The following is a 13,028-nucleotide window of genomic DNA, read 5'->3' on the forward strand; positions in this document are numbered from 1 at the left end:
TAAATATTTTCTTTACTCCACATTTTTTTCCAAAATGTCTTTGCTGAGACATTTCTATATACAAGAGAAAAATTCAAAGAAAGTACTATGGGGAGATCTTTTCAATTATCCTTGAAAAAGTATTTGTTTTTTTAGGAATGTAAAGTGGGATCAGGAAAGTGATTTGTTGCTCCCTTTTAAATGGTATATGCAAAATCAATATAAATTTGGAATCTATATCTTGCTCAGAGGCCATGCTTTCCTTTTGTTTCCTATTTTACAAAGTTTTTAAAATTATTTTATGTAAAATATAGGAGGATAGCAAATAAAAGAAGATGTCAGCATAGAATCATAATTTAGAACAAGAAGGAACAATATAGTTCATCTAGTCTAATTCTGTTTTACAGATGAGGAAACTGAGGCCTGTAATGGCTAAGTGACTTGCCCAAGATCACTCAGTTAGTAAGTGGCTAAGAATATTCAAAATCTAGTGCCTCTGATTCCACATCTAGCAGTCTTCCTTTTAAAAAAATCATTTATGGCTTAGATTCAATCCAGCTCAGACTCTGTCTAGCTGAGATTCTATCTGGCTTGCTTGTTAATACAAGTGTCACAAATGCTTAGGCTCCCTAAGAGTCAACCCAATTTGGCAAATCTTTAATAAAGTTTATCTTTCTTTGACTTTAAGAAGGCTTGAGTTGAATTCATTCTAGCAGGACCCAGCGTGACAGTATTCAGGGTCCCCAGCACCCCTAAACCTCATCATTTATGGTTCCCTGACCGGGAATAGCTGCTAATCTCAAGTTCTTCTGCTAAGACTGGAAGGTATGTAAACCTCCCTCTCTCCCTGTCCCCCTTCTTGCTCTCCAAGCACCTTGGAAGCAGATTTTCAGACCTGGTTTCAGGGCCCAGTATTGGGCAAATTCTCTGAATTAGAGAGCAAGAGAATTAGAGAATGCTCTTAGGTTGTCAGTCCACTGGCTGTGTTTGGGGCAGTGGACCTGGGCATACCCTCCAAAGCAAGTGTACATAATTCTCTGAATTTCCAGGGTGGTAGGAAATTAGGGAAATGTCAGTTAAGTGGGTGCCCAACTCTCTGGATTTCCTGGGTGCTAGGGAATCAGGGAAAATTCAGTTACTTTTTTGTCCTCTTGTTTTTGTTTTTGTTTTTTTTTTCTGAAGGCTCACTCCCACATCCTCCTTTATGGAGAGAGGGACTTCTAGTCCTGTGCCAAGTAATGGGTCAATTCTCCTCAATTCCAAAGAATTCATCTTTGGGTTGTCTCTTACAAAACTGGAAAACATTTAGCTTCTCTAAAGAACTTAAAAAGGAAAAGTTGGTGTTCTTTTGCGACACACTTTGGTCTCAGTATCACCTGAAGGACAATGAAGTGTGGCCCATATTTGGGACCTTACAAAGTAATACTCTTTTACAGTTAGAATTATATTGTCTCCAAAAGGAAAAATGAATAGAAATTCCCTACATGAGGGCCTCTATCAAGCTCTCTCAGGACCCCATTCTCAGAAAAGATTGTAAGATGCTTGTAGCCAAGCCGCCCCACAAAAGGACAATGGGGGTGAATTGGACATTAGGGTCTCGGCCTCACCTCCTCCCCTATCTCCATTCCCAACCCCTGCTCAGTTCCCAGCCATGGGACTTGCTGAGGTGCCTCCCTCTGAAGCCCCTCTCACTGGGGCAACATTCACTCAGGCCTCAGGCCCCACCCCTACAGCAGTCTCTGGGGTATCTCCCCTTCTAACCCCTTTGCCTCCTCAGGTGCCAGCTGATCTTTCTCCTTGCCAGTCAGATGCCCTGGCCTTGTAGTCCAAACCAGTTGAGTCAGCACTCCCCAGTCCATCCCTCATGAAAACTGGTACTTCTTATCTCTCTAACCAAGCCCCTGCCCCCACAGCACTTTCAAGGTTTTTTCCCTTGAGGGAAGTGCATGCTCTGTATCTCATTCAGGTTAAAGAGAAACTAGGGAGATACTCAGAAGACCCCACTACTGAGGATTTTATGGACATATCCCTACAATTTGAACTTTCTTGGAAAGATCTGCATATTCTTTTCTCTACCTGTTGCACCATTGAGGAGAAGGGGAGAATTTGGGAACATACCCAAAAGTTTGGGGATTGTATGGCTAGCAATGATCCCATAAAATACCCCCCAGGAACAGCTGCTGTTCCCACTAGTGACCTAGGATGGAATTATCAGAACAGTGAGGATAGAGGAAAGAGAGACCTTATAGTAATTTGCCTGTTAGAAGGCCAAAAAACTGCATTTCAAAAACAAATAAATTTTTTAAAAATTAGGGAAATTACTTAGGGAGAAGAGGAAAACCCTGTCCTTTTTCAAGACCATTTAGAAGAAGCTATTAAAAAGCATATAAATTTAGATCCTGAGTCCATAAAAGGGGTAGAAATCCTTATCACATATTTTAATATCTGCCCCAGATATTAGAAGGAAACTGCAGAAATTGCCAAACACCTCAGGCCCAATTACTGGAGATAGTCTTTGGAATCTTTAACAATAGAGACCTCTTTGAAGCAGAGGAAAGAATATGAAGGAGAAGGGCCAGGGACAAGGAGCATGCTCAATTCTTGGCCTCTGCCTTGGCCAGGAAAAAGACCCAGGGAGCACCCCTCCAAGGCACCCCCTTGGAGGAAGGCTGACTACTTGGGCAGTGGGGAAACCTGCTTTTGATGCCACAAGGAGGGTCATTGATCCAAGGAGTGCCCCTCCAGGATGCCCCCCCACAGGCAGCCCCAGGAACCAACGTGCCCATATGACCAGGAGGGATGCTGGAGGAAAGATTGTCCCTCAGGTTGGAAAAGTGGTGGAGCCACCCCCCAGTACCCTGTCCTCCAGTCTTCTCAAGACTTGGAAAGACAGGAAAGCCTGGGTGCTGGCAGTGCTCCTACTTTCTCCATCTCTTGCCAAGCCCTGGGCAAAAACAGAGGCTGAAGGTAAGGTTACTCACTTTAACATGGCTAAGTTCTCTGCTTTAACCAGTTACTCTGGCCCTACCTGCCCCTTGACTCCTTGGGTCATAGGCATTGAAGGGGAAACTAAGGAATGTGTCTAGTCACACCTTCTCCCCAGCCTACTTAAGGATCTGTTGTTTAAACAACACTCCTTCCTCATGTCCTCCTCTTGCCCTATGCCCTTGTTGGAAAGGGACCTGATGGTGAAATTGGGGAGCCAGTTTTCTCTAGTTAATCCTCCCATCTCCTTTTTCCCTCTCTTCACTAAATCTCCCCATGTTCACTTGAGAGTGTGGGAGACAGTCAAGCCAATTGTTTGGGATCTGGGAATTCCAGGGCAAGCTACTTCTGCCACCCCAACCATTGTTAGCCTCCCAGACCCTAAAGTGCTCCCCCATCTTAGCCAGTATCTGATTAAGCCTGAGATCTGGAAAGTACTACAACCTTTAATTGAAAAATTCCTTCAGTATAGAATCCTTGTCTCTTGTTCATCTCCATGTAACACTGCAATCCCTCCTGGAAAAAAAGCCTAGAGGAGAATACTCACAATTTATTTTTGCTTTTGAATGTTCTTTTCCTGGGGAATCAAGTCCATATCAGTTAACATGGACAGTCTTGCCCCAAAGCTTTGGAGATAACCCTCATTTATTTAGCCAGGCTTTGGGAAGGGATTTAAGGCACCTGAAACTAGCAGATAGTAGCTTAATTCAGTATGCGCATGATATTCTTATTTGTAGCCCCACCCAGGCAGGTTCTTTGGCTGCTGCCACAGAAGCCCTTAATTTCTTAGGTATTCGAGGCTATAGGGTCTCTTGGAACAAAGTCCAGATAGCATGCTAGTTCATAAGGTATGTGGGCCCTGAACTCGTGTCCTCCTCTCTCTCCTTAACCTCTGAGAGAAGGACAATCCTGTCTACTCCTGTTTCAGCCACTAAGAAACAAGTTCCAGTGCTTTTAGGCATGGCTGGATTTTTCTCTGGATCCCTAATTTTGGTGTTATTGCTAAACCTCTTTATGACCCTACTCAGGGCACTGACTCAGACCAGGCTAAAGCTTTTGAGACTTTGAAAACTAATCTGACCACCACCTCATCACTAGACCAACCCAATCTGGGAAAACCTTTCACTTTGTATGTTGATGAAAGGAGATGTCAGGCTTTGGGAGTCTTAACCCATTCCTTAGGACCTGACCCCGGGCCAGCTGATGTTTTTATTTACTCAAAATTTGCTTTCCTTGTTCTCTATGTGCCCATAGAGCAATCTGGAAAGAAAGGGGATATCTGATAGCAAAAAACTACCCTATCAAACATGCCCTTCTATGTTTTGACCTTGCCATCATCATCTTTGATTCTCTCCAAAGAAATTATTTTTTATGACAGAGAAATTGTTTTTTCTTTATACTCCTTTTGTGCCTGTTTGGTGTGTGTTTGCCTGACTTCCTTGCCAGGTTTATCTTCCAGAGTGCAAACCATCAACTTCCAGATGACAGTTCAGGCTATATACCAACCTCCAACTGAATCCAAGGTCTCCAGCCCATTGGACCTGGCAGCGCCCAGGTTCTGAAGTCTGACCCCTTGAACAGGACCCATCAAGTCAGGGACAGCTCTACCCCCCTTGCCAGCAGGAAGCAGTTTCAGAAGCTGAGACCTTCGCCCTTTACCCCAAAAGAATTTGGGTCCAATCTGTTTAAGGGGGAAATGATGGGGCTCAGACTCTGGGAGCCTCCTTGAGCTCCCCATGAATCTTCCCACTTAATCTGGCTTTTCTTACTCAAATCTAATCTTCCCATTTGTGGCAGTCTCTGGAAGCCTTTCATTATCACTGTGCTCAGGTTTCTGCTGCATCCCCCACTACCCTTGCTCCCATCAAAATCTCATTCCCCAGGCTGCTGATCACTCCCATCAAGATCTGTATTTATTCCCTTACCACCCCTATCAAGACCTCTGGATTGCCCCACCTGCTTCCCACCCAAGCCCTCTATTGTCTGATATCTCCTGATTGCCTCCAGCTGTTTCCTACCTTTGACCAGTCATTCCCGCCTTGGACTTCTCCTCAAGACCCTCCCTAGACCCCTACTCCCATTACCCTAGACTATCAGACCACCCCCAGATCCCTCCTATAATCTTTTCTGTATTTAAGTTCCATCTTACCTCCATGAAGGCACTCAGATTCAATCCAGCTCAAACTCTGTCTAGCTGAGATTCTATCTGGCCCACTTGTGAATACAAGCAATACAAATGCTTAAGCTCCTTAAGTGTCAACCCAACTTGGCGAATCTTTAATAAACTTTGTCTTTCTTTGGCTTTATGAAAAAATAAATAAATAAATAAAATTTAAAAAAATTTTAAAAATCATTTATTCATTTTTAACATTCATTTAATAAAATTTTGAGTTCCAAATTCTTTCCCCCTTCCAGCCTCTCCCCCACATATTTAATAGGCAAGTAAAATAATATCTACTATACATGTGAAGTAATGCAAATCATATTTCCATATTAGGTAGAAAAGCAAGAAAAATAAAGTAAAAAAAAATTTTTAAACTATACTTCAATTTACATATCAGTTCTGTCAAGTTGTATACCACCTTTCATCATGAGTTCTTTGGAATTGGCTTGGATCACTGTATTGATCAGAGTAGCTGAGTCTTTCAGAGTTGATTATTCTTACAATATTACTCTTACTGTGTACCTGTGTGCTTCTGTTCATGTCATGTTACATAAATTTAAATATTCCCAGGTTTTTCTGAAACCACCCCCTCATCACTTCTTATAGGACAGTTGTTTCCATCACAATTATATGTCACAACTTGTTCAACTATTCACCAATTGATGGACATCTCAATTTTTCATTCTTTTCCATTACAAAAGAAAAGAATTGCTACAAATATTTTTGTACAAGTAGTTTTTCCCCCTTTACCTTTGATCTGTTTGGAATCACCTACTAATGATATTGCCTAGTCAAAGGGTATGTACAGTTTTAAAGTCCTTTAAGTATAGTTCCAAATTGTTCTCCGCAATTGCTGGACCATTCACAACTCCATCAACTATACATTAGTATACATACATTTCTACTCCCCTTCCAGCATTTGTCATTTTTTTTAATGTCATGTTAGCCAGTCTAGTGGAAATGAGGTGATATGTTGTAATTTACATTTCTCTAAGCAATAGTGACTTAGAACATTTTTATATGACTATTGATAATTTTAATTTCTTCTTCTAAAAACTGTTTGTCATATCCATGACGATCTTATCATTTGGGGAATGGTTCTTATTTCTATAAATTTAATTTGATTCCCATATCTTTGAGTAATAAGGCCTTTGTCAGAGAAACTTGTTAGAAAATAGTTTCCTGCTTTTCTTCTAATTTTGGTTGCATTGGTTTTGTTTGTGCAAGAATTTTTATTTCACGTCATCAAAACTATCACTTATTTGGTCATAAACTTTTCCCTTATCTATATATCTATCAAAAAATTTTCTATGCTCCTCTAATTTGCTTATGATATCACCCTTCATGTTCAAGTCTCACATTCTTTCCATTGGATCATATAATTGTGTTGCACATAATCAGTTGTGTAAGAAAAATTTGGGGAATAATGTGTTTGCTAGATGCTGTAACATTAGTTGTAGTCAGGACCTCAAAAGGCGATCTCAAACATTTGTTATATTTATGAACTCTGGGGGCCATGCAATATGAGATTATATAGATGCATGAAGGTACCCATCATTGTCATGTCCATATTATAAATTTTGATGGAATTTACAAAATTGACTTAAAGTAGATTTATATATCCATACTGATTGTAACTTTCTTGGGGGGAGAGGAAGGTGGGGGAGGGAATAAAGTAAAAAGCACAGCAGAGGACAAAAGAAAACATACAAGGAAGCAATGAAAAGATGAACAGTTTTGAAAATAATGTGTGGTATTCATTATATAGGTATTCTTGAATGGAAAATTTATGACTTTAAATTGAATCCTCTCATGTTCTGCAGTATACACGATAAATTCTTATCTTTTATTCAAGTTTAAAATAAATTTAAAAACTAAAAAAAGGATATTGACAGATTATTTTCTGAAACTAAGAATTTAAATCTGATGACATGAAATGAAGTTCTTGCTCAAACAAAGCCAATGCAGCCAAAAGTAGAAGAAAATCACCAAAAGCAAAATCAAAATGATTGCATTCATTGTGTTACAATATGTCACACATCCTTCTTACCAAGAATCATTTTTTAGAATTGATCTAGGGCAAATGAATAGTTAAAATTCCATAATGTGAGAATGCATCACATATTTGTTGTTCAGTTTTGAATAACCAGTATTACATAGATCTCAGCTTGAAACTTTTAGGTTAGTTTCATCATGTTGTCCCTTTTTGTGAGTAAGTAAGCATAATGGTACAATGGACAGAGGGCTGGCCTTGATGTCAGGAAGACCTGGGTTAAGTTCTGTCAGTGACACTTAATGAGTAACTATAGCCAAATACCTCTCAGTTCTCCATTTCTGTAAGGTAAGCTGGAAGGATGAGGGAAAGTGTTTCAAATCCAGACCTCTTATGCTAATAAAACTATAGGTCTGGACAAAAAGGTGTACTGAATCTTAAGAATAGGATCTAGCAGTAACAGTAAGAGGTTAAATTATTTACCTATAACCTATTTACCTAGGGTTATTCGGACAGTATGTCAGAGGCAGTACTAGAATCCAGATCTTTCTCACTTTGAAGCCAGTTCTCTATCCACCTCAGACATGCTACTTGGTCCTTTTTTTTTTTTTTTTTTTTTTTTTTTTGCAACTAAGCCAAATGAAATAAATGATTTTGAATATTTGAAAGCATCTACTGATTACTCTTCAGTTTTTCTCTTGCTTTTTTTCCTCCAGCAAGCATGATTTTAGATGGAACAAACATAGATGCTACATGGATCATTGTGGTGACAGGCAGTTTGGTTCAAGTATTGATTCTCTCCCCAGTTTCCAGAGAATAGATTAAGTTGGGTTATATATGGGGATCAATGTTATTTGAGAAACTATGCTTATCTCCTTTTAGGATCACTCAGAGCCATATGGTGCCCTGTTTTGTATTCTAAAATTACAGAAAGGTGCACAGAAGGAAATGGTAACGAAATAAATACTTTCAGAATCTGGTAGCAAACCTCTTCCCTTAGCCAGGCATTTGAAATAAGGGCTGTCTTGGTTAAAAAACAACAACAAACAAAACAAAGAATTCAGATCAAAATGAAAAAGGCTTAAATACTTCAGAGAAGTAGGCAAATTCGAATAGCTGCAGACAAACTATGACTTTCTGGGAAACCCAGAATAGAGAAGAGTGAATGAGGTAAAACAGAGGCTTAAACAAGGACACCTGAACCATTGAGACAGTAGAATATAGTAATTGTAATAAATTGGATTACTTTTACATTAAGGTCAAACAGTATGGAAAATTTTGGTAAAGATGGTAAATTACCTTTGAGCTTTAGCAAAGAATGATTAAGATGGTTGTGCATATTTGCAGTGTGGTATTACTGGCCTAAGTTCTGGGTTTGATGTCCGGAACACCTAGATTTCAATTCCACCTCCAGCATCACAAGCAAATTAACTTAGCTTTTCTGAGCCTTATTTTCCTTATTTGGAAGATTGGTATTAACCTCATGGAGCTTTTGTAAGAGTTAAATGACAGTGGATGTTTGTGAAACTTCAAGTAGTTTATAAATGGGAGTTATTTTATGAAATATCACATTCAAGTTGCATGATCAAGGACAAAGCATTTAACTTTTCAATGTCTTTAGGAAACTCTTTAAGACTCTGAGGAATCAGATTCAGAGCTGGGAGTTTCCACACTAGTGGTATCCTAGGACCAAAAGGAAGAGAGGGGAGGAAAGAAACACATAGAGATCATGTATTTCATATTTAAATTGTATCTTACTGGTGTTTGTTGTTTTATGGACTCTTCAGAAGATTTTTCCTTGGGTTGACTCTAATTTCACTACATTCAAGTATATAGAGAGGAGTCTCACATTCTCAAAAGACAATCTTGTTTTCTTTTAAGTTCCTATCCTAATTTAACATGACATTTCTCTCTCTCTCTCTCTCTCTCTCTCTCTCTCTCTCTCTCTCTCTCTCTCTCTCTCTCTCTCTCTCTCCTATTAACAAGGACATTTAATACATATTTTGATTATAATAGTATTAAGACAAACTTCATTGGTAATTTTGAAACAACAACTTAAAGAAAATCTAGTATGTTGGATTGTTTGTTGGAAATTTTTCCATATGAAGAAGGGAAATGTTTTCCCCATAAGATTTAAAAGTGGCCTGAGCTGGACTGGGGCTGAGAGACACTCATTTGCATAGTAACTTTGGATTTAATTTGTTTACTGCCAAGGTTTCTTATAGGAAGGGACAATGGTGATGTGTTTAATATTGATGAGTTTAACCTCTTGGGAGGTATAGCATATGAACTCTCCTTGAATACAAATGTTGCCTGATTTATATGGTAAACATGTGGAATTTTGAAGATTAACATTTTAATTAACACCTTGCCCCACAAATCACACGGCTTCCTTATCTCTTCCCTTGTAAATTCCCCATCAGAAAATCAATTTTTGAAAATGACATTGCAGCAACCATGAAGAAAATGGAGTCTAATGTATAGTCTCTTCTTAGCCATATGTTCAACTAGATGCTCAATTATTGAAGACAGTACATTCATTCATTCAAAAAAAATTATTGATGTTCTTATCTTTAAAGGCAGCAAATCTAGCCTTTAGGGGGGAGAGAACCTAAGTAACAGTAACATTATGGTGCATAAATTTTCAGAGTTTCTCTTTCCTCCTCATTCTTCCTCTCAACTTTTTGTGTTTAACTTTTCTTTTTATTTTTTTCTAACAGGTCTCTGGACTTTGAAGTTCTGACACTGGATCTTCTAGTTGACAAGCTCTTAGGGCAGAGACAATGAATCTGATTCATAAGTTGGAGGTGAAAGTCCCTGGGATGCAGGCAGCCTTTCTTGAGTTCCCTTTCCTCGCGGGGCAAAAGAGAGGAAGAGGGGGCGGTGGCAACCTGCCCAGAGAGCAGCCTAAGCAGCAGCTGCGTCAGGAGCAGCCATTGGAAGGAGCTGTCTGCGGCGGGGAGTGCTGCACTGAGCATGTTCGAGCCCATCCTAGTCCAAGCTGCAGCAGCAGCAGCAGCCACAGCAGCAGGAGCCGCCTCTCATTATGCAAAGCAGCGGCTCCGGCAGATGGAAGAGGGGCCAAACAAGAGCGCGTTTCCTTTCCTGCTGGGCAGTTTGCACATTGGCCTGGCTTCCTCAGGAGTCTCCCCCAGACCAAGCCGGGGAATAAAAACCTCTGGGATGGCCTGACTGCGGGCTGGGCGGCATTGCAGCGGGATTGCAACATGGGAAACCAGGATGGCAAACTGAAGAGGAGCGCAGGTGATGCTTCCCTTGAAGGAGGGGGAGGTGGTGGCTGTGTCGGGGAGGATGCTGTTGGGCCCAGGGATGCTGAAAGCACCAAGAAGGGGAGCGGGGGCAAGAAGGCACTGGGCAAACATGGAAAGGGGGGAGGGGGAGGGGGCACTGGAGAGCCTGGCAAGAAGAAGAGCAAGTCCGACTCGAGAGCCTCGGTTTTTTACAACCTGCGGATCAGGAAGAATCTATCTAAGGGAAAGGGGGGTGTCGGTTCGAGGGAAGATGTGCTGGACTCCCAGGCCCTGCAAACCGGGGAGCTGGACAGCGCTCACTCGTTGGTCTCCAAGACCCCTGATCTCAGCCTGTCTGCTGACGAGGTGGGTCTGTCAGATACAGAGGGCACGGACCCTTTTGAAGTCACGCGTCCAAGTGTGGCAGGGCCTGCAGGGCTCGGGGTTCAATCTGCCATAGAAGGGGATTTGGAAACAGCCCCTGGGGCACAAGATGGACAAAGGACCAGTTCAGGCTCAGATACAGACATCTACAGCTTTCATTCAGCCACAGAGCAGGAGGACTTGCTCTCAGACATTCAGCAGGCAATTCGACTCCAGCAGCAGCAACAGCAGCAGCACCAGGGCAGTGTGGTCAGCTCCAGGGACCCTTCTTCACCCCTGGGCTCTGCTCCTCTCCAACCTGGGGCCTTTCTTGGCCTGGATCACTTTCTGCTGGGGCCTGTTAGTAGGGCTGGGGAAGCACCAGGGAGTCCAGACACCGAGCAAGCTTTATCTGCCCTCTCTGACCTCCCGGACAGTTTGCCCCCAGAGCTTCCAGTGCAGGAGAAGCCATCCCCCCCTAGCGTCAGGGATTGGGAGGTCACTGCCCCTGTGGCTACTCAGCTGTCAGCCTCAGAGTCTCCTCCTTCCACAGCCTTCCCCTTCCCAGAGCCAGGTTTGGTGGAGACTGAAACTGTACCCTCTGTTGGGGGATCAGGAGACACAGATGATGATGAGGAGGATGCATTTGAGGATGCCCCCCGGGGTTCTCCTGGGGACGAGTGGGACAAGGGCACCCAGGAGACTCCCTCTGAGGTAGGAGAGGAGGAAAATGAAGTACCAAGGGTAAGCCCAACACCTCCTCAGATGGACAGCCCTGCCCCCAGTCCTCGTTGCTTCAAACCTTACCCACTAATCAATCCTTGTTACATCAAAACTACCACTCGGCAACTTAGCTCACCCAATCACTCGCCTTCTCAGTCCCCCAGCCAGAGCCCCCGGATTATGAGAAGGCTGGAGCCTTCTTTGAGTCGGAGTCAGAGGGCTACCTTGGCCTCAAATTCCACCCAGGTCAGGAAACACAAGACAAGTGGCAGCAGCCTGGTAGGGGGACTCAGCCGCTCTGCTGACTGGACAGAGGAGGTGGAGAGAAGGGAGCCCAGGGTGGGTGGCTCAGCAGACCTGCTTGAATGTGGGGCAGCCCAGGAAGGAACTGATGGAACCCCCCCAACTCTGTCCAGAAAGTCCTCAGGAGTACAGGCTGCCACTGATGGATTCCAGAATGTATTCACAGGTGAGTTAGATTCTACTGTCTTTTTCTCAGGCTTCCAGTGTTTCTAGAGACCCTAGTACTGTCATCCAAATCACTATTCTCCTCTTACCTCACCTTTAAAAAAAATCTGTGCCAAATTTGTTGTGACTCTTTTTTAAAGCAACCCTTTACTTCCTGCTGTCATCATTCCAACCAGTAGGTGAAGTCTTCATATGCCCTGTTTGGTCAACAAGAGCACATGATCTTGAAAGTATTTGACAGGTTGCATATTTTCCTGACCTCTTGCCCTCACTCCCTCCTCTTCTAAGCACAGCGCTTTGATTAGCTGTATTGTCCCTATTTATATTACGCCTTATACGACATACTTATTTCTGTATGTGTATGTGTCTCTCCTTCCCCTTTGATTATAAGCTCCTTGAGGGTAAGAATTCATTTTTATTTTTCTGCCTTCAAAAACTACTAAAGTGACTTGTACATAGTAGGGACTTAATAAATTTTTATTGAATTGAATTTACTACAATAATTGAGAGGGACAATATTAGTCCTGTGAGACATATGATCAAAATTAGTCATTGCAAAGACACTCACTTTTTTCCTAACTAGTAAATCCATGCACATCCTGTTCAGTGACAGAGAAAAGTGATGAATTTGAATGACTGAAAGACATGCTTTATCAAGATTTCATCACAAACTGAAAGCTAGCATAGGAGCATAAAACAGCCTTTCATTTGTTTTGTTTTGTTTTCTATTTCTCCCAAGCTCAACTTTGTTCAAAATAACTTTCCTACTTCTGCACCTTTGCCCATACCATTCTTTCTTATTTGATTGACTTCTCCCTGTTTCCTTTCCACTCCTCTCCAAATTCAATCTGTCTAGGTCCAGATCTGTACCACCTTTACATATCTTTTTAGCCCATAGTAATCACATTTCCTCCATAATAACTGCAGTTAATCTCTTTTTTATGGTAGCCTCAGTCTTACAAGAATTTGGTTCAGGTTTAACTGCTTCTCCATAACATTTAAATAGTCTTTTAAAGTGTCTTGATGCAAATATATCAACTCCAAAGGAAATACTTAGTATAATAATTGTTTGGTTTTATGGATGAGTCAATAAAGTATGTAC

At 41.7% G+C, this 13,028-nt stretch overlaps 1 protein-coding gene across 1 annotated transcript in view; it reads left to right on the forward strand.

Annotated features, from left to right (window-relative positions):
• Nucleotides 1-9,855: 9,855 nt before the first annotated feature.
• Nucleotides 9,856-13,028, forward strand: part of FMN2 (formin 2) — a 441,094-nt gene continuing 437,921 nt past the window's right edge. Inside the window, exon 1 of the mRNA XM_072647566.1 lies at nucleotides 9,856-11,927. Coding sequence (XP_072503667.1) covers nucleotides 9,905-11,927 — 2,023 coding nt within the window. The 5' untranslated portion in view covers nucleotides 9,856-9,904. The remainder of the gene's footprint in view (nucleotides 11,928-13,028) is intronic.

This window comes from Notamacropus eugenii, chromosome 2 (genome assembly GCF_028372415.1).
Source record: "Notamacropus eugenii isolate mMacEug1 chromosome 2, mMacEug1.pri_v2, whole genome shotgun sequence".
NCBI lineage: Eukaryota > Metazoa > Chordata > Mammalia > Diprotodontia > Macropodidae > Notamacropus > Notamacropus eugenii.